General features: G+C 41.5%; 1 protein-coding gene across 4 annotated transcripts; it reads left to right on the forward strand.

Annotated features, from left to right (window-relative positions):
* The first annotated feature begins 799 nt into the window (after positions 1 to 799).
* rbbp6 (retinoblastoma binding protein 6) lies at positions 800 to 19,440 on the forward strand. 4 transcript variants are annotated; one of them, XM_046865759.1, is made up of 17 exons: positions 800 to 1,961; positions 3,186 to 3,285; positions 4,116 to 4,152; positions 7,759 to 7,800; positions 10,730 to 10,818; positions 11,059 to 11,155; positions 11,615 to 11,757; positions 11,921 to 12,093; positions 12,720 to 12,823; positions 12,945 to 13,342; positions 13,537 to 13,606; positions 13,704 to 13,770; positions 13,949 to 14,009; positions 14,185 to 14,577; positions 14,664 to 14,759; positions 14,856 to 16,685; positions 17,384 to 19,440. In XM_046865759.1, exons 1-17 carry the CDS (start codon positions 1,796 to 1,798, stop codon positions 18,822 to 18,824), a joined length of 5,307 nt encoding a protein of 1,768 aa, XP_046721715.1. In that variant the 5' UTR covers positions 800 to 1,795; the 3' UTR covers positions 18,825 to 19,440. The 4 variants fall into 4 exon arrangements, with proteins under 4 accessions (XP_046721715.1, XP_046721717.1, XP_046721716.1 ...); XM_046865761.1 differs by having other exon boundaries at positions 14,185 to 14,556; XM_046865760.1 differs by having other exon boundaries at positions 11,618 to 11,757.
* The last annotated feature ends 1,390 nt before the right edge of the window (positions 19,441 to 20,830 follow it).

The raw sequence follows: 20,830 nt of genomic DNA on the forward strand, positions 1-20,830 counted from the left end.
AAGATAAAATTGGGACTACATGTGGAATGCGATGTTCAAAAAGCACATACCATCCTTATGACCAGGTGTCTGCAAACTTTGCTTTTGGCAATATAATTTATGTATTATTGTTTTTTTCACTTATATCTGTGTGTATGTACCTCCTGGCTGCTACTGTAAGACCATAAAAGAATTCCTATAATAATAAGAATAATGACAAAATTGGGAAAAGGCTGCGTTCAACTAGAAGGTCGTAACTTGTAATTCCCAAACTCTGGCTCTCTTCTCCATCACGAACTCTTCTGAGCTCATGGAATGACATCATTCCGACATTTAAACTAGTATTTATTTCAAAACTATCAAAGAAGCTTTTTTTAAAATCAGATTTGCACTTTAAGAATGTTTATTTTGATTATACCATTTTGTTACTTTGTCTTCTCAGCCTATAACCAGAGCTATTCATTGTAAACCAAACTTTAAATTATTTTCCTATGATATGAAGTCCCTGTTTACTTCCTTTAAGGTACATAAGAACTTTTTAACTCAAATGCCTCTAAAACGTCTAATATTCTTAAATCCATTGTTAAAAACTTTTAGGGTTTTTAACGGTGACAAATGTTGGATTTTCTATTATTTTGTAATGTATGTATCTCATCCTCTTCTTTTTGTTGTATCTGTGTTGTGATTGTTATTGTTAAATTCGTGATTGCAATAATGAGATCAAAATGGCGGCGGTTTAGAGCTAAACAATGACGCACGTTGTGGCTCGTTAAATGACGTCACGCACAAAAAAACAAACAAAAAAAAGAGGTCCGATTTCCCAGTTCAGAAACCAGCGTGTGGGTTCTGCTCATGCTATTTGGCAGCCATGATGATTTGATGATTTCAATTGCTGAACTCGTGAAGGAAGAGAAGCCCATTATTGAATCTACGAGCACGAACTCCGAGTTGTTGTTGTCTTTTTTTCCTCGTAGGAAATTACGAGTAAGAGAGGCCTGTGGCGTTCGTCTCATGTTTATGACGTCGATGCCGTCGCCCCTGCGTTTGTGCACAAGTGACCCCGTTGAACGAGCGGCCTGTTCGGTGTAAGGCGCGCTCCCGTTGAGGATGGTATTACTTTAAATAAAACAGACTATATAATGTTGCGTTGGTTTACATAATATACGAATTGATAAGCATTTAGATATTGTATTTATTGTTCTTTGTTTTTTTTCCTGGTCATTTTTGTTGTTTTTTTCTTTCGTGTTTTAGCCCGTTTCTATGTTTAGCTTGCTGCTAGTTTCCCTAGCCGCACTAATCTAGGCCTTTTCCCGCTTTGTTTTTCCTTCACCTGTATGTTTTTTTTGTTGGATTTCCCACTACAGGAGTTTCTTTATTGATATTTATACTTTAAAGGACACTCTGTGAACACCTGGACTTATTTTTTGAGTATTTTTTGGAGTACGTGCGTTTGTCTCTAAGGTTGGACGTTGCGATCTGACGCGGTGAAAACACGCCGCTCGAGCTTGGACGCGTTGATGGACACTGGGAGCCTGAACCGTGGGCGCTCCCCGCTGTGATCGCTCCTTATCCCGGACTGATTGTAGTGTTTTGTGCTCATGAACCGTCTCTGGATCCGGCATGACCACCTGCGGGTTTTCTTTAGCTGCTAATTCTTGGGCTTTGGGCTTGAATGGGGGATTGTAGGCCTTTGGCGTGAGAGAGAGAGAGCAGCAGTGAAGGGAGCGTTAGGTCATTGTGTTATGATAAAGTGGATATTCTGATCTGACAAACGTGTGTGTTTTAAAAAAGAAAAGAAACACAAAACCCAAAAAACATGTCTTGTGTTCATTATAAGTTTTCTTCTAAACTTAATTACGACACGGTGACTTTCGATGGGCTGCACATCACCGTGAGCGAGCTGAAGCGCCAGATCATGGGCAGGGAGAAGCTAAAGGCTGCGGACTGCGACCTCCAGATCACCAACGCCCAGACTAAAGAAGGTAAGATCTTTCTTACACACACAACTGTCTTACCTGAAGTCTTTATATACTAGTTAAGATCTTCCGTATTAGACCTGTTCTCTGTGACCAAGAGTTTGTTTACACCTGACAAATCATTCCCTCCCTTCAGATCATCCCATCCCACAGTGTCCCTATTTGCTCTTATAAAATTCTCCACTCTTCCTGGAAGATGGTCCACTAGATTTTGTGGCGATATATATACTGGTTGGAGCTCCATAGCAGGAGATCTTTCACTACAAGCACATTTGCTCTGTTCATGATAAAATAGGCTCGTGTCTTCTTCACCTAGTTCGAATGAAGGCAACAAAAAAACGTCTTCCACACACTTAATATATATAATTTCGATCGGCCATTCGTTCATGCGAGGAAGTGACGTCTTTGGTTCTTGGACGTTTCCGGTTAGCTGGCGCGCACATTCAAAACACGGAAGAGGGTTCATACACAGCGATATCGCGACAGTGTTTGTTCTCGCGATTAAAAATGTCCAAATGAAAACCAGGACCATGTTGTTTGGTGGTCGCATGTTCTCGCAGGTCAGACCCTGCTGTCGGACATTAGGGTTTTAGATTTCCGGAAAAAGAGATCGTGACTCAGCAGTGAAGACAGAAGTCTGGATGTTGACTCAGGGATTTGTACTTTTAATGTAAAAGCACTACACATGAATGAGTTATGAATGTTTTTTTTTTTTTTTTTAAGTCTCGTTAGTCAGCATTGAATTGCACCTTCCTGTTAGATAGTGAACACACACTGCTCAGATGGAGCACTTAAAACCTCTCTCTCACACACACACACACACACACACACACACACACTTCCACCGCAACACATAAAAAAAACGAAGTATGCAATGTTACACAACATGAAGAGAGTACATGTACGTTTGCTCATGCAGTGTGTGTGATAAACCAAGCTGGCCATGGTGGTCCGTGCCAGAGAGAGTCAGTCGAGTATATTGGGGAATTAATAGAAGCTCCCCCCATTGGTGCCAATCTGAGAGCTTTGGGTTTGAGCATGAAAATACTATAAATGTGTTATTGATGCATTTGCTCCTGTGGAGCTCAGAGTTTTAACAAAGTAGTCAAATGAGAACGAATTCCTGGCTTGGACGGTTCACCTTAAGTTTCAGGTCTGTGTGGAATTTTTGTACGTTAGTAAATCTTGTTTCTTTTTTTTTTTGTGTGTTTTGTTCCTCTTTTCCCACAGAATACACTGATGATGTGGCTCTAATCCCCAAAAACTCCTCCGTCATCATCCGGCGAATACCAATCGGTGGTGTAAAGGCAACAAGCAAAACATTTCTCATGTAAGTCAGCTTTTTATGTCTACAGGTGGTTAATTCTAAATTCTGCAAAATTCTAATTGCAACCCTGTTGTAACAGGTGGTGTGTAACTTCTTACTTACTTAACTCTTAATGAAATGTGCTGCCTGAGAGGGTGGGATTAGTCAGATTGGGAGGTGTAACCTCCAGTACATTTGTGGGATGCTCAGTAGAGGTTTTCAGCTAGTATTTACACAAGTGGCGAAGAAGGGGAAAAAAAATCACTGTACAGATAGTCTATTGGCAAAAGTATTGGGACACTTGACTTTTCCAGCCGTACGTGTTTCTTATTTTACACGCCAGAGGCACACAATTGTATAGAATGTCTCCAGATACAGTAGCAGATAGTAGATAATGTAGCGCTTGAAATAGGATCTTTATGACTACAAGGTTGACATTGGTTGGAGTGGAAGATCTTCTAAAATAGAGTTCTGACCATTAAGCATAATGAACATCTTTGGGATGAATTGGAACGCTAACTGCACCCCAGGCCGCCTCCATCTTTTTTTACACAAGTACCTGACCAGAACCTAGAGGAAATATATTCCTAGAGAGTGAAAGTTATTATAAAAGTGAATGGGGGATTAAATGTGTTGTGCTCAGGTGTCCACAAACTTTTGTCTATATAGTAGATATAGATCGATAGAGAAGCTGAAACTTTACGTGCGAATGACTCGTAAAACAGACAGATAATGAGGTATTATACTCATTGTGTGTTCGTGCGCATCCGTCCTTTTGTGTGTGTGAACAGCATTATTGGTTGTGTTGCGCTGCCCCCCCTGACCTTTTTTCTTTTTTTCTTTCTGCGTTGCAGTGACCGATCCGAACAGTCAGTTGGACCTTCAAAAGCCGTATGTAACACCAGCTCATTTATTCTAACCTTTCACACCTGCACCACACACCGTTTTTCTCTCACCCACGCGTTCCTTGTTCTTTCCTGTCGTGCGTTGTGCTGAGACTTTGCTAATTACTCTGAGCCATGTGTACGGAGGTGCGTGCACTCGCTACTACACCGTGTCACACACCTGGGGGGGGTTAAATACTGTACAGTTTGATGTACTGTCTGATCACACTGATCTTTATAAGATCTTAAAGTCTGCCTGTTGTACTTTGTACAATCTGTCTTTCTGTTTTATGAATAAAAACCATTTTGTCGAAGTTATTTATTTCTTTACGGAAACAGCTTCACTGTCTGTTTAAACCACTGTGATCACCTTAATGATAATGGTAATGATCAACTATTTCATGCTCAGGTGAAATACTATTATTGAAAGAAAAGTGTCCGCATTTCTGCCTTTTTTTGCCAAGTTATATTGATGATAGTGCACTTTTCTGAAAAGCCTTGTTTTTCATGCACATTTGTTGAATGTTGGTGTAAATATTTCTGGTGTGGATAAACCGATGATGTGATGAACAGGGTTTCTGTGGAATAAACCATGACGGAACGAGTGTGTGTTCCTGTCTCTCCATGACTGCGTCCTTAGTTACCCTGCTTAAGTTTTTTTACATTTTTGATCCGCAGTATGGGTTAATGTGAATCTCAAAAACGTTCGGATGAATCTCAAACTAATACCGCGGCCTTTTACACTGTGTATACGTTTGTTTAACTAAAAAGTTAAATATTTAGCAATTAGTAAAAAAAGGAATTCAATTATATTATAGATATGTATATTATTTTCTAAACTTGAGAATTGTCTCAGCCCTCCTTATTTTGTATTTTTTGTTTTCTTTTCCTCTCAATTGAATTAACAGCTTTCACCGCTTCCAACCATGTCATTCTGCAAACAAGTGTACAAGTCAATGCCATTCTTAAATAAAGAATTTCTGTTTCCCCATTCCCAAATTAATGCTGACCTGTTTTAATAAGTAGAAGTGGCACTAATTCTATTTCAATCCTGATCACAAAAAAGATGACAGTCTAGTGTGTGCGCTTAACAATTTCAGTGCATGGCGGAGAGGCAAAAGAACCTCCCGATGCTGGCCTCTGCAAAGTGCATTCAAATTGTCTAGAACACATCAAGCTGTGAATCGTCCTGCTTAAAACGTGAATACCTGGCAGCATTTGACAAGATAAAACCACCACCATTGTGCACAAGGAAATTAATTAAAATAAACTTTTTTTTAGTATAGATTTTTATATACACAGGAGCTCTTATTCATATACACAGTAGTGCTGTAACTACATTTGTTGCGAAAGCGAGGTGTGTGTGAGTGAGAGAGAGAGAGAGAGCGCGTGTGAATTGAGTGCATATGTGCTGCGTATCTACTAATAATCCAGATGTTGGAATTCTCATTGTACTTAAATTTATTTATTTTTTTCTGCCCTCCCATCTTTCCTCCCCCAAGTTTGTCAAACCAATCTCATACCTTTGCCTTTTTTCCCCCCAAATTGCAAACCAAAAAAAAAAAACCCAGTGATTTTCCCTTGTATGTTACTATGGTTACAGTTATAGACAAAACATTAACACAGAACGGTAATTAAACAAAAAAAGAACATGTGTGTTCAACCGCCTGTGCTCGCACCTTCCGGCCAATCGGAGTCGGGTATGAACCGTTTGTTGTGCTGAGTAACTGAAGGAACGCCTGCGCTCAGCTGGTTAATAGGGGTCTTGGTCTTAAACAACTGACCAGGTGTGTTGATCACCCCAGACAGATGTCTTTTTCATGATCGTTTTTTAAATAAACGATCGCTCATATTTTGTCAGCAGCAAAGTTTCAGATACGTCAAAAAGGACGTCACTTCAGCTGTCATAAAAAATGACGCAAGTATTTAAGTCTTTCTTTTTAGAAATGAAATCAGGTCAGTTAGGTCCTTTTGATTGGTCAACAAAAGCACAGTGAAGAATACCTGAATACCGACAGAGCAGGCATGCCTTTACTTTTCTTTTTCTTCTTTTTCTTCATTTTTTGCTTTTGTTTTTTGCTTAAACGTATTATGCAAAAGATTGACTTTGCATGGCCCGAAAACTGGTGACTGACCAGATTTATAACAAACTAATAAAAAAAAAAAAATCCAGTGGTTTTAATCATTTAGGAAATGTATTGTTTTTGACCAGCGCTCAATCACAATGATCTAAAAAACCAAACTTATCAGGAGTACACAAAATCTAAAATAACTAATAAAAATAGTTCTTTTAGACATTTTACTACAGTTAATGTATTACTGGGTCGTCGTTCAGCGTCTATTTGTTTTCAGATCTGCAACTACTTGCACACACACACACACACACACACACACACACACACACCTGACCGTGTGTTCATTTTGTGTATGTCTGTCTGTCTGTTTCTCTTGATGGATAGATTATAGATGTTTGTGTACAGGTCACTACAGAGGGTTGGGTCATTGACGGTGTACTTCTAATTTCTGAGTGTTGGTGCAATTTAATATAAATTGTTCAGTTGTTCTCTCGAGTGGAACCGTTGATCTGCATTTAATTGATTAAAAATAACAAAAAATGAAACATTTTCTATTAAATACTAACCGGGTACATTTCCTTATAATACTCACACAGGAGGTTATGATTTATTCAAACTGATGCCAGTTGTGTTGTTGTTTTTTGTTTGTTTTTTGTTTTTTTTGATGGGGTGGGGGATGTATTTCTACACCAGATATTTGATTGTCCAATCTGTCGATTCTCTTGATTACAATAATCACCATTGTGACTGATACGTATGTCGCATTATCATGTACCATATACTGCATGTAGAATTGTTCTGCCATCGTGATCTTGATATCTTAATTTATATATATTTCTTCTCTTACTGGATTGCGCTGTGCTTGTTTCCACGGTAACTGTACCAGGTCATATATTTCATTTATATTTTTTGTGTGTATGAAAACACTTTTTGGTCACATTTGTGTAAATGTTGGATTTTATGATCTACAGATTTATTATATACAGATATTTATATTTAAATCTAATTTCAATGTTCTGTTTATTCTTTGTCATTTGCTACAACTGAACAAAACCCCTAAGAAAGAAATCATCCACCATTCTTCTTTTTCTTATAATTTATTTTGCAATGGTGTCTCATCAGTGCTCGCAGTACCACTCATTGATATTTTTTTGTTTTTTTGACTAAAGTAATTGTTTGTATGATGCTGAACATCATTGAGCTTGATCAATAAAATCCCTGCGATTTCAAACGTCATAATAACATTCCCACGGCCTCGTGTTTTCACTTCTGTCCCGAAGTCGGCCAAACGAAGAGCTTTCATTACGGTAAAGTCCGCTGTGGCTTCATTAACATGTTCAGCCGATCGACCGAAGATGCGGCGCTGTTTGTAAAAACAGTTAAAAACAGATTTCTGTATGTGTGTTTGTGTATTGTTTTTTTTTTAATGTATGTAATACAACTTTGCGATTACATCGTCACTCAGTTCGGAGCCATTTCACTGTTGGATGTCACTGCAGTATAATATCTTGTCCAATATTTTGTCTTTGTATAAACAGATCGATGATTCTCCCTCCATTACTCTGGCGCAGCTCTCCAAGGTATATATCATTTGTTTTATTTAACCCCTTTTATGTGTAGTGCATGTGAATTTAGCATCTTTTTAGTCCCTGTATTCCATAGTTTGAAAAACTTCTGAGTGACATTTTCTGGTATTTTTATGTAAACCTTTTATTGAATCTGTAACAAACAGTTAAACAGCATTTCATTTTCAAATAAAAGAACAAGGCGTGCAGCTGTCAGTGTTTGTCCTGCTCTAATTCACTTTTCTTTAAATTTGCTAACTGTTTAAAATGTCTTCATTTATAATTCTGTGGAATAATGGGTGGGTGGGTGGATGGAGAGATTTGTTGGATGTGGATATATGGATATATCTTAAGCAGGATGGATGAATAAATGTATTCGAAGGATCGATGGATGGATATTTGTAGTGTGGATTAATGATATAATAGCTGGATTTTAGAGATATGAAGGGATAGTTTTGATTGGATGGATAGTTTTAAAGGATGGATGAATGGATGGATAGATGAGGGGATAGTTTTGATTGATAGATGGATAGATTTGATGGATGGATAGCTAGATGTGTGGTTGGAAAGACTAATGGGTAGATTTCAAGAATGGATGGATTTGGTGAATAGATTTAAGGGATAGAGGAATGGATAGATTTAACTGGATGAATGGATCGATTAGAAGGATGGAGGAATGGATTGATATGACAGAATGGGAGGATGGATTTGAAGGATGGATGGATAGTAAGATGGGTGGATAGATAGATTGGTATGTGGATGTCCAGATTTGATGGATTGATGAATAGATTTGAAGGATGAAGAAATTAATGGATAGATAGATTTGAAGGATGGATGGATGAATAGATTTGAAGGATGGAGGAATTGATAGATTTGAACGACGGATAGGTGGACAGATTGCTAGACGAGTGGATGGATAGATTAATTGGTTGAATGATGGATGGATGTGATAGATGGATGCATTTGATGGGTGGATGAATAGATAGATTTGCTAGATGGGAGGCTTTGGTAGAAGGATGGAATGATTTCAGGGATGGATGGAGGGATGGAATTTTGGGTTACTACAGTAATGCGTGGTTTGATGCGTGTTCTGTTTGGTGTACAGGAAGTTTCTTCTACAGGAACGAGACACTTGTGTTAAATGATGTTGAGTTTCAGTGTTTAAAAAACTGCTCAGCTTTTTCTTGAAATTTTCCAGTGACCTGAGGGTTTGGAGGTTTTGTATGTATTTTTGTGTGAAAATCGCTTTTCCTGACTCACATCAGCTGTAACTGGTTGCTCCCTCACCAGTTTCGGCTTTATTGTTTTTTTTTTAAATCTTTATTAATGTCATAAAAAGAGATTCTGCAGTTTGTCACACTTCTAAAGCACTGACACTGGAGACTCCTTCCAAATATGCTCAAGAAGGTTTTTCTCATTGGAGACTTTCTATAAACGATGTGAGTCTGTAAGTTACTTTTCAGAGGTCTAATGTATCGGAATGAGCACGCTATAATAATGATGCGGCATTAGAAACGAGAATCCCATCTTTCATTCTATCCAGGAATGTTTGTTGCGATTCCGATCTTTCGTCAAATTGGAAGAATGCGACGTGTGTGTGGAATAACTTGAGAAAACTAACTGCTTACAGCAACTTACTCCAGATTTTCATGTCACGTGGTCTATAAACATAACCGAGTGAAAGCTGCAACTCGTATATTAGGTGATTTTTGTGATTTTCTGAAATAGTGTGTGAGCCATGAGCATGCTTGGTGCTGTAAAGACGACGCCTGCTGTCTATTTTTTTTTTATTTGTCAAAGACGGAGCCGAAATTTCCCATACTGGACTTTTCTCGTGCCGCTTCATTGCCGAAGTAGTTACATTTTAGTTTTTAATTTTTTTTAATTGAATTTTTCTAGAATTATGTATCATTTAAATGTGAGGGTTTATTCAGAAGCCACAGACGTTTTTCTAATCCAATCGCTCGTTTATTTATCCTATTATTTAGTACAGTTTTATATTGTGGCTACTTTCCTCAAACCTTTTCGTCTTCTGACGTGATCCTGGGCTTTGGGTCCTGTTTAAAAATCGTTAACGACATGGACAGTCTAGCTAACTGTGGCTAGCCAGGTTATATTACCGTAGCTTGCTAAATGTAACCGTGGAAGTAATGCGTCAGCTAATGCTGCTCAATGTTGATCTGAAGCGTTGCTGAGACTTTCATTAAATGGACAAAAGTTTGTGGACACCTCAGCTTTTTTTGAGCATTTTATTCCACCTTCCACATAAAAACTCCAATCTTCTGGGAAGATGTTCCACTAGTTTCTATGGAGATTTGTGCTCATTCAGCCAGTTAGTCAGGTACTGATGATGGAGGTGAGGTGAGAAGGCATGGGGCAAAAGTGTTTAATAGGGTTGAGGTCCGATCTCAACAGCAAGGAGAGATCATCATCAACCGGTATCTTAATAGAAAGATCCTAGTTCAAGGGAATGTTAAAGCATCCAAAGACATCATGTCATGTGTGCCTCCAAAAAAGGAGAAGGGTGTCCCAGTCCTTTTGTCCGTATAGCGTATATAGTCTCGAGTCTACAGAGCATCAGTTATCAGCTCATGTAGCCATAACCGTGTCTGCATAACAGCACCGTGGATAAACTGCATCATGCTCTATGTGCATTATCTGCTCTTTACTTTGATTTTCTCCTTTTTATTTATTTATATATAAATTAAATGATAGTGATGAAATGCTACTCTGCTGGATTTCATATTTTCTTTTTTTTGGGGGGGGGACATGTTGAGGGGCTTGCGATACTCACCGGTCCGATTTGCCTCCAGCATTTTGACACCAGTAAAAGCAATGGAGCAGCTTCTCTTTACAGCATGAAGGATCTGTGGGCTCTCGCGCACTAGCTAAATTAGCATTATTGACGTGTCATCATTTGCAACCGTTATTGCCTGTTGAACAGACGGCGAATCTGGCCGAGGCGAACGCCTCAGAGGAAGACAAAATCAAAGCCATGATGTCCCAGTCCAATCATGATTACGACCCCATTCAGTAAGTGTCCATTTCTCAGGTCAATTCAGGGTCAATTCAGATGTGATGATTAAACTATAGTCCATTTAATTCTTTGTTCTTGATTTATGTCTGAATACCATAATCCTTCAAGCTATAGAATTTCCTTGGTCTAATATATATATATATATATATATATATATACACACACACACACACTTTTTTTTTTTTTTTTTTTTGGAAGGAAGGAATTATGTCTTATGAGATGTGTCTTTTCTTCAGTTACACAAAGAAGATGGTGGGTCCTCCTCCTCCAAATTACACCTGCTTTCGCTGTGGGAAAAGTGGACACTACATCCGAAACTGCCCGACCAATGGGGTAACTGGGTTTTCATTAATAGTTATTAGGGTCGCAAATTTCCGGAAACCGTGCATGGAAAACGTATCGTTTATATAAAATAATTAGAAATTAGGGGAAATGTATGCAAACTGTAAAATATACAAACATTTTGTTTGGTCATAAGTTGACATGCATACAAACTAATATATATATATATATATATATGTATATGTAGGGGGCATGGAAACTGAAATTGCATTAAATCTGGAGGTTTAAACCAGGATTATCCTTTTTTTTTTTCTTTTTCTAAATTCAGTTTATTCCCATTGTTTCCTGTTAATTGCCATGGAAAGATTAAAATTCCTGGAATTTTTCAACCCTAAAATTAATTACTGTTTTATTCTGCTACAAGAGTACAAGAAAGTAACATGTATATATTTTTTTTACAATCTTGCTTTTTTTCCAGCCAATTCTAATTGAACCTGACTGTTGTGTTAGCAGGATAAAAGTTTTGAGGCGCCTCAGCGGATTAAAAAGAGCACAGGGATTCCTCGCAGCTTCATGATGGAAGTGGACGATCCCAACATTAAAGGTGCCATGCTGACCAACACGGGCACTTACGCCATTCCCACCATTGACGCGTAAGCACAAGAGCTCCGTCGCTATGCAATATTTGATATACAATTATCCAAACTGCAGTGTGACCACACGTTGAGCACACGTGAGTCCGTAACGTTTCTCCCGCAGAGTGTACCGTTTTGTAATGGTGGGCTATTGTTCTTTGCATTCTTTGCGTGTTAACAGCGAAGCGTATGCAATCGGGAAGAAGGAGAAGCCCCCGTTTGTCCCTCAGGAGCAGTCGTCCTCCTCTGATGATGACGATCCCGTTCCAGATGAGTTGCTGTGTCTGATCTGTAAAGACTTGATGACCGACGCCGTTGTGATTCCCTGCTGCGGAAACAGCTACTGTGATGATTGTGAGTTTTACTTTTTTCTCCCTAATGTACACTATATGGACCAAAGTACTGGGACACCGGACCTTTCCAGCCATATGTGCTTCTGTCAGACAAGTTGTATAGAATGTCTTGTGGATGCAGTTGCGTGAAATTTTTCATTCACTTGAACTTGGAGACCCGGACAATCCCGCTGTGCACAAAGCTCCTTGAAGATAAGCTTTACATGAAGAGGAAGATCCTGAGTGTCTTGCTATTGAGCTCTGAACTTAACCCTACTGAACACCTTTGCGATCAATGAAAATGCCGAATGCACTCCAGGCCTCTTTATTAACGCCCTTGTGGCTGGAATGAGCATAAATTCTCCACACACACACTTCAAAATCTAGTCTTTCCAGACGCATGGAGATTATTCCAACAGCACACAGGGATGAAATGTAGACTGGGATGTTCGATCATCACATTATCTTCTGCTTAGGTGTCCACAAACTTTTGTCCATATAATGTACTACATTGTTTTAAGCTGTATGCAAATTTTCACATGATTATTGTAGGTCTTGTTGCTTTGTTAGGTTTGTAGATTTCATACACATTGACGAATCGCCGCTTATTGAGTACTGACATAGGAATGCTTTTTTGTTTCTGTACAGGTATTCGAACAAGTTTGTTGGAGTCAGAGGAGCACATCTGTCCCACTTGCAACCAGTCTGAAGTTTCACCTGATGCGTTAATTGCCAACAAATTCCTACGTCAGGTAAGATGTGGATAGAAACACAGTTAGCTCGTGTAAGATGTCTGTGTAATACATCTATCTCTCTATATACACCTCACTCTATTGCTTACAAGTTCTCCTTGTGATTGTTCTCATTGTCCAGGCTGTGAACAACTTCAGGAATGAAACGGGCTACACCAAGAGAATTCGCAAAGCCGCTGCTCAGAGTTCTACTCCAGCCCCTCAGCCTCAGCCCCGCGTCCAGCGGCCTGTTCAGCCCCTCAAACTTCTAAACTCTCGCCAGCAGGATCCGTTACGCGCTCGCACGCCGCCCCAAAACCCACCCGCTGCTGTAGTTCCACCTGCGGCTGTACCTCAACCACCTGCGGCCGTGACTCCACCCCGTGCCGTTACACCACCAACTGCTGTCACTCAGCAGTCCTCGGCCACACCCCCTGAGGTCGATGCTTCTCCTGCGATCGAGACCGGTAGTGGCCCCCCTGCACCGGCTCTGTCCCCACCACAGCAGCCACCCAAACAGGAGGATGTCGTCCTACCTAAGTGAGCACTTTATTTTTCTGCATTATTTAATATTGCTGATTCTCAGCATCGGTGGGAAATTGCAAAGTGTAATTGGATTCAGCAATATTATGCCTGAACATGAATGACAGCGAGTTTAAAGTTTAGCTTTTGTTGCTTTCTGAGTCTATAATGCAGATCGTTTTGTCTTGTCCCTCTCACCCCCACCCAAACAGAGAGCCAGAAATACAGCTAAAGCCTTTGGTTTTACCTGACAGTCTGCTTCCTACTCCAATTATTCCAAAGGTATTGCAAATTCTCATTGGTACCCAGTCTGACATTTAAAATCTGATAAGGTCATTTTGTCTGTAGATCTATGACACTTTTAAAAAATTTCCCTTAGGGGCCCCACATTTCATTGATGAACCAGCCACATCTGCACCCACTTCCTCTCCCTTTACCCAGACCAGGTGAGGCTTTGTACGCTTGTATCTACAGTACAAAACTGGCTGATTCACAGAAATACTAATAAACTTTACATTTCTTTCTATTAAAATGTTAAAAAGATTGATTTAAACGATATGTATATATTGTTTTGACAACTTGAGACTTCCATTTTAGATTATGAAATAGTTTTTTCTTCTTCAGTCTCAGGACCACTGAGACCTGGTGCCCCAAGACTGCCTGCAGTTCGTCCTGTGTGGGATCCGTGAGTATTTTCACTGTTGAGACTTTTAAAATGAAAACTCTCAATGTGAGCCTCGATTGAAAAATTTTGCCCTTGCATCGAGTTTGGTATTAGGACATAATCTGTGATCGAGTTCCTGGCAGCTAGAAGAAGAGTTGAAAATAGGCCAATTTGTCTCTCTGCACACCCATTTTAGGTCCCCGGGGCGAGGTCGGCCCCTTCCCAATGATCGTCACCAGAGGGCGCCCGTTCTTCCAGTCCAGCCGCCTCCTGTTGCTCCAGCCCTTTTCCCACCCTCTCTTTTCCCTCCCCCTCAGCATACTATTCCCCACCCTTCTAGTGTTGTTCCACCACAATTCCCGTTGCAGTTCCCTCCAGGTCAACAACCTGCCCCCCCTTTCAATATGCCTCCCCCAGGTTATCCCCCTGCCACAACAAATATACCTAGTCCATGGGTACCGCCAGGTTCTCAGCCCCCAATCACAAACCCCACTGTACCCCCATTACCATCCGCACACTTCTTGTCCAAAGAGGAATTCTACAGACAACAGCGTCGACTGAAGGAAGAGTATGTACCTTGTAACTCTTTGTAAGTTATATATATATACATATTATATATATATTATATATTTTAAATATTTAAAGTGAATGAATCTTTTATTAATTTGCAATTAGGGAGAAGTCCAAACTCGAGGAGTTTACCAATGACTTTGCCAAAGAGTTGTTGGAGTACAGAAAGATCCAGAAGGAGAGAAGAAGGTCCTATTCCAGGTATGTATTTCCCAACCTTGTTTTTATTTATTTATTAATTTCTGGGGGGGGGACGAGTGACTCAATAAAAAAAACGTTCCATTATCTTCCCTACAGGTCAAAGTCTCCATATCGCTCCTCCTACAGTGGCTCATCCTACTCGTACTCAAAGTCCAGATCTCGGTCCCGATCTCCTCGTTCCTACTCGCGCTCCATATCGCGATCTCGCTCTCGATCTCGCTCCCGCTCTCGTTCACGATCCCGTTCTCGATCCTATTCTCCATACTCCAGAAGAGGCAGAGGTCGTAGCCGCAGTTATCGTTCTCGATCCCGCACGCCTCCGTACCATCGGTCTCGAACGCGCTCTCCTTCCTACAGAGGGCGAGAAGGAGCAGGAATAAGTGGAGGAGGAGGCATCTATCGATCTCGCTCTAGGTCGCCGATCTACAGGACCCACAGTCCTGGCAAGAAACAGCCTCCGGCTGCTCAGGCAGAGGAGCGCAAATATACAGGGCGGTACAGGGAAATTCCTCAGTATGACGCCAAAGCTTTCTACGGTCGAGCAGTGGATCAGAGCGACCCTTATGAACGGGAACGGTATCGAGAGTGGGAGAGAGAGTACAGAGAGTGGTACGAGAAGTATTTCAAGAGTTACGAGGCATCGCAAGGCGGTCAGATCAGAGGCCGTGGTCCAGGTGGACGAGATGCATATTCTCCAGAGCGTTTCGCAGCTCACAGGCCCAGGGACGATTCGCCGTATGGCAGGGGTCGCCGGGAAGAATATCCAGCACACGGCGCCCCACCAAGAAATCGTCCGTTGACGTATCAGGAAAGGTGCGCGGAAAAGTACGGCCATCTTCATGTCAACAATATGCCGATTGGAAGAGGAACGAACAAAGAAGCGCCGAAACCCACCAAAGAACGAGAACCATCCACAAGCGCCGCTGTGGACTCGAAGAGTCTCAAACACAGGAAACATAGGAAAAAAAGGAAAGGCGAGGATGGAGATATATTCAGTCATTCAGACTCTATGGACGAATCGAAGAAAGATGAACGGAAGGGAGACTCGATGCTGATGAACTCGAGTCGCGATGATGCCACGCCCGTCCGGGACGAGCCCATGGACAGCACCTCCGTGCCCTACAAGAGTTCTTCAGACAAGGAGAGAAAAGAGAAAACCAAAAGCAAGTCAGAGAAAGTTAAACGCAAGACTGAGAGTAGCACACAAAAGAAAGAAGCTCCAGCAAAAAGCACCAAGCCTGCCAGAGAAAAGGAGGATACAGGACGGGAAAGGGTTGTTTCTAATGAACCGGCCATCAAAAGGATCAAAGAAGATCCTTCTCATAAGACTGAAACAAGCAAACCGCATACTTCTGAGAAAATCATGCTTCCTCGCAAATTACAGCAGTCCAGACCGGTCAAGCCTCACCAAGAGCAAAAAACAGTCAAAGATGACTCTAAAGCCAGGAAAGAACCAGCCAAAGACTTGCCTAAAGTTGAGAAACCTCCTGCTAAAGATGTCAAACCCAAATCGGAAAAGCCCATAAAAACGGAGGAGAAACCCACCGACAAAGCGAGCGAGGCGAAGGTGGAGAAACGGAAGCGGAAAGAGGAAAAGCTGCCCGCGAAGGAGCCAGAGTTCATGCCGAGCAAATCCCCAAGGGTGGAAGTAGCTGAGGCGGCCAGCGTGTCGCCCAAGCCGAAGGTAGAGAACGAGAAGCCGATGCAGAAGGAGAAGCCCGCCATCCCTTCTCTAATGGACATTAAACCTGAACCTGCTCGAAAGATCAAGCTCAATCGTGAGATGGGAAAGAGGATTAACGAGCGACTTTCTTCCGAGGAATCTGTCACCGGGAAGGTCAAACCAGACCAGAAGTCAAAAGTCAAGCTACGACGCCAGGTGCACGGTACAGACCGGTCTGGATCCACGCTGGTTGATTACACCAGGTAAGAGGAACCTGTTTTCTATGCACTAGATCTATAGTATCTCACAAAAGTAAGTGCACCCCTCAGATCTCAGCAAAGATTTTAGCATCTTCTCAAGGGACAATACTATAGAAATTAAACTTGGGGTGTACTCACTTTCGTTGCCAGTTATTTTTAGAGAACAGTAAATCTGTACTGCTATACAAACTGCACACTGACTGCTCTAAAATATATCCGCGTTTCATTTCTATAGTATTGTCCCATGAAGATTTACTGAAACGGTTGCGGAAATGTGAGGGGTGCACTCACTTTTGTGAGATATTGTGTATATCTTCAGCTGTCCAACTGTCGTTGGTTGAACAGTTTGCGACGAGCAGAAAAGCATCTCCGTTTGTGCAACACATCAAACTTTTAGGTGGCAGCAGAATCTCCTCAGAATCCCCTTCTGTCAACTCAGAATAGGAATCTGAGGCTCACAGAAACCTTGACAGTTTGTTACTAAAGCCTTCTAGTCACCGTCTAGTCCGTTCTGGCCATTTCCCTTTGATCTCTCTCATTAATGAAGCGTTTTTAACTTTCAGAACCAGATATTGTTTTTCACACCATTCTGTAAGATCTTTTTTAAAAATGCACCGCCGACATCCTTTCCTCTATGTAATATGCTAATAAATGACGTTTTTCCATGTGGATATCATGCACTAAAGTTTGTGTCTTGACAGCACCAGCTCAACTGGCGGAAGTCCCATCAAAAGGCATGAGGAGAAACCAGACCTGAAGAAGACCGTGGTGAAAACGCTGGAGGAATACACCAATGACAGCTCGACACCTGCCGAGGATGAAATAGTCATGATCCAGGTGCCTCGCTCCAAATGGGAGAAGGAAGACTTTGACTCGGAGGAGGATGAATCCAAGGCCGCACCTGCCTCTTCTGCAGACGGAGACGGCGACGCTTCTGCTGCCAACTCTGCTGCTTCAAAATCCAGCGAGAAAGAGCCTAGTAAAGCGCCTAATGCCCCTAAAGAGGTTAATCCAGAGGCCAAACCTACCAAGGATCTGCCAAGCGATAAGGAGAAAGACGGTGAGTGTGAAAAGGAACGCGATAAAGGCAAAGAGCGAGACAAAAGCAACACCGACCGCGACGCCTCGGACAGAAAGAAACCCGGTACCTCAAATCAGGACCGCGAGCGAGCGCAGGACAGAGGAAGCGACCATGGAAGCGAGAGAAGCTCCTCGTCTCAATCGTCCAGAGACAGACAAACCGACAGGACAGCATCGACCTCCAGGAAGCCATCAAGTAAAGAAAACTCTGCCAGTCTCGCCGACAAGAAGCAGGAACACCGCAGCAGCTCAAAAGACCACACCGATTTCCGGCAGAGGGACACGAAATCGAGAGAGCAGCCCAGGAAAAAGGACTCTCCACAAACGCCCCCGAAAATGCCCTCAGACACCACTAAAAGGGCTTCTACTGCTTCCCAGGAGTCCAGACTGTCTGAACATAGTTGTTCCACAGACAGGAAGGAGCCGTCTCGGGATTCCAAAAAGACGACTTCTTCGGAGGACTCTAAGGGGGACAAGGCGGTACACAGAGAAGGAGCCAGACACTCTGATAATCGCGTAGCAAAGGAAAAGGAGCAGCACAAAGCGAACCAAAGTACCTCAGTGACCGAGTCCAAGAGCGACCCCGAGAGAAGCGACGCTCGCGTAAAGCCTCCTTCGACTCGTTCCACCCGTCTTCCCTCCGACTTAACGCGGGAGACGGACGAGGCCGCCTTCGTCCCAGACTACAGCGAGAGCGAGAGCGACGCATCGGATGTGGAAAGCAAGGCGGAGCGGAAGGAAAAGGGACAGGAAAGCAGCGCAAGTCCGGCCCACAGCAGGAGCGCCAGCCCCACCGGAAGCCACGCCCACAGCAGCAGCCCGAGCTCGCCAGGCAGTCAGGACAGCAAGAAAAAGAAGAAAGACAAGAAGGACAAGAAGGAAAAGAAAAAGCACAAAAAGCACAAGAAACACAAAAAACACAAGAAGCACGCCGGCAACGAATCGGAGTCCGACGCCAAGGGACAAAAACACAAGCATAAGAAAAAGAAATCAAAAAAGAGTAAGGACAAGGACGAGAAGGACAACCGGACAAAGGACGAACAAACCGAGGGGTCAGTTTGAGACTGTCAGGGAGATGTAATGTATAGCGCTCGATGGTACAGCATATAAAGACATTTCTGTGTATTATAAAGACTACTGTTCAAGCTGATTCTTTAGTTCATGTTCCATAGAAATGAATGCTTTAACCATGCTGAACTCTGCCCAATGAAAAGAAGAGCCTCCTTTAACAATGAAGGCTGATGGAATCATTTGTTCAGTAAAATTTTGTTTTTTTGATCGATATTTTTTGGATCTGTTCATTATTTTGTCTTATGGTTTGGCAATTAACTCTGTAGGGAGCTGTAAAACATGCACTTTAGATACGTGAACAGTGCCCTTTTTTCTTTTTTTTTTTTCTTTTTTATTATTTTTTTTTTTACATCTCATTGTTTCCGAAAATCGGAAGAGGCCGAGCGGTAATTATGACCGTACGCTAAATATTGTTACAGATTCATCATAGCATGGGCAGTGGGCACAGCATATAATGATCTGCTTCAGAGATGTTTGCACTGTGAATGTTTTCTCCTCCACTCTGGGTTTTTATTTGACATCCCATTCTTGTGATTAATTTAAATTAACATTTGAAAAGGTTTTTGTTAATGGAAATAAAATGAAGCGAAAGTTTCAAATAATTGTCTACTTTGTGTAATTATTTCATTACATTGACATTAAAGACGATACATAAAGAACATTTCTGTATTTACTGATAAGTGAGCTGGATAAAGTTGGGTGTTGCGTCACAATAGACTTCCAGGGGAACGACTTATTTTCCATCAAATAGGTTTGAGATTCTTCAGTGTCAGTAAAATATATTAACGTAAATTATATATTCTTTAGGGAAGAACAGATTGGGACACCTGTCTTTTCCAGCCATATGTAGTTATATATAATATTTAACACAAAGTTCACAAAGCCAGTTCCAGGACGATGTGCTTCCCCCCCCAATACCTGACTTGACTTAACACCCTTGTGGCACAAATCTTTCCAAAATCTAGAGGAACATCTTCCCAGAAGAATGGAGATCATTCTTAAAGCAAATGGAACCTAAATATTTTGGGTGTCCACAAACCTTTATCCATATAAGTGCACATAGGAAATGGATCATGAGGTTATAGGAAGTCGCTCGTCCACCACGCAGTCTTCGTCCTGCGCCACCAGGATGCGTCTTGATGCAGGTTGGACATCCGAATTCCCTGTTCCTTTGTGAGAACTTTGCACACTATCAGTCAGATTTTAAAGTGTTCAATTCAAAATATATAAAGAGGAATTGTGCAAGAAAAGTACAAATGTTAGGTTAAAGGATAGGATATGGAATAAACTGAACTATAGGAGAAGGAATTATAGAGCTTTTCTTTTCAATGCTCGTTTATTAGAAGGTTCTAGGCTCAGGGTGCAGGATTCGTGTGCAACCTTGATACTGGCAGATATTAACAATCCTTACAAAGATTTTTTTTTTTAGAATAACATTTCTGCCTTGTTAGCTACTGGAGGATTCTGTAGACACCTGAACTACAAGATTGGTATTTTGATAATGAGATTGCCCTTCAGAACATCCCATCCACACTGTTATAATAACGCATTTTTTTGGGAAGATGATCCACTTTTTCATCTGATTTGTGGAGATCCATTTAGCCAAGGTGTTAATAAAGTCAGGTACCCATGAAAAGCATATCTTCATGGAGCTGGCTTTGTACACAGGGGCATCGTCATGCTAGAACGGGTTTGAGTCTAGTTGAAGTGAAGGGAAAATTTCTTGCGAAGATATTTTTTGTTCGCCTTCAACTTTGTGCATCCGGTTTGGGGAATAAGCACATATGGCTAGAAAAGTCAGGTGGTCCAATACTTTTGCCATAGAGTGTACATTTGCTTTGCTGCATCTACGCAAAGACAGAACCAGATTTCACAATAACATACGGGGAGCTACAGACTTGGGTATGTGATTTAATGTAAATAACCAGGCCAAATTGTTGTTAGTAGGCTGTGTTTAAGTAGATGAATCGATTAAATAATTTCATGGGATTATTGAC

Source organism: Silurus meridionalis, chromosome 14, assembly GCF_014805685.1.
Source record: "Silurus meridionalis isolate SWU-2019-XX chromosome 14, ASM1480568v1, whole genome shotgun sequence".
In the NCBI taxonomy this organism is placed as follows: Eukaryota; Metazoa; Chordata; class Actinopteri; order Siluriformes; family Siluridae; genus Silurus; species Silurus meridionalis.

Bases quoted from the DNA above. Each gene is read 5' to 3' on its own strand.
- rbbp6 (XM_046865759.1), top strand. From the start codon at position 1,796: ATGTCTTGTGTTCATTATAAGTTTTCTTCTAAACTTAATTACGACACG. The intron at 7,801-10,729 runs GTATATATCATT...CCTGTTGAACAG, and splicing joins CTCTGGCGCAGCTCTCCAAG to ACGGCGAATCTGGCCGAGGC. The intron at 14,760-14,855 runs GTATGTATTTCC...TCTTCCCTACAG, and splicing joins AGAAGAAGGTCCTATTCCAG to GTCAAAGTCTCCATATCGCT.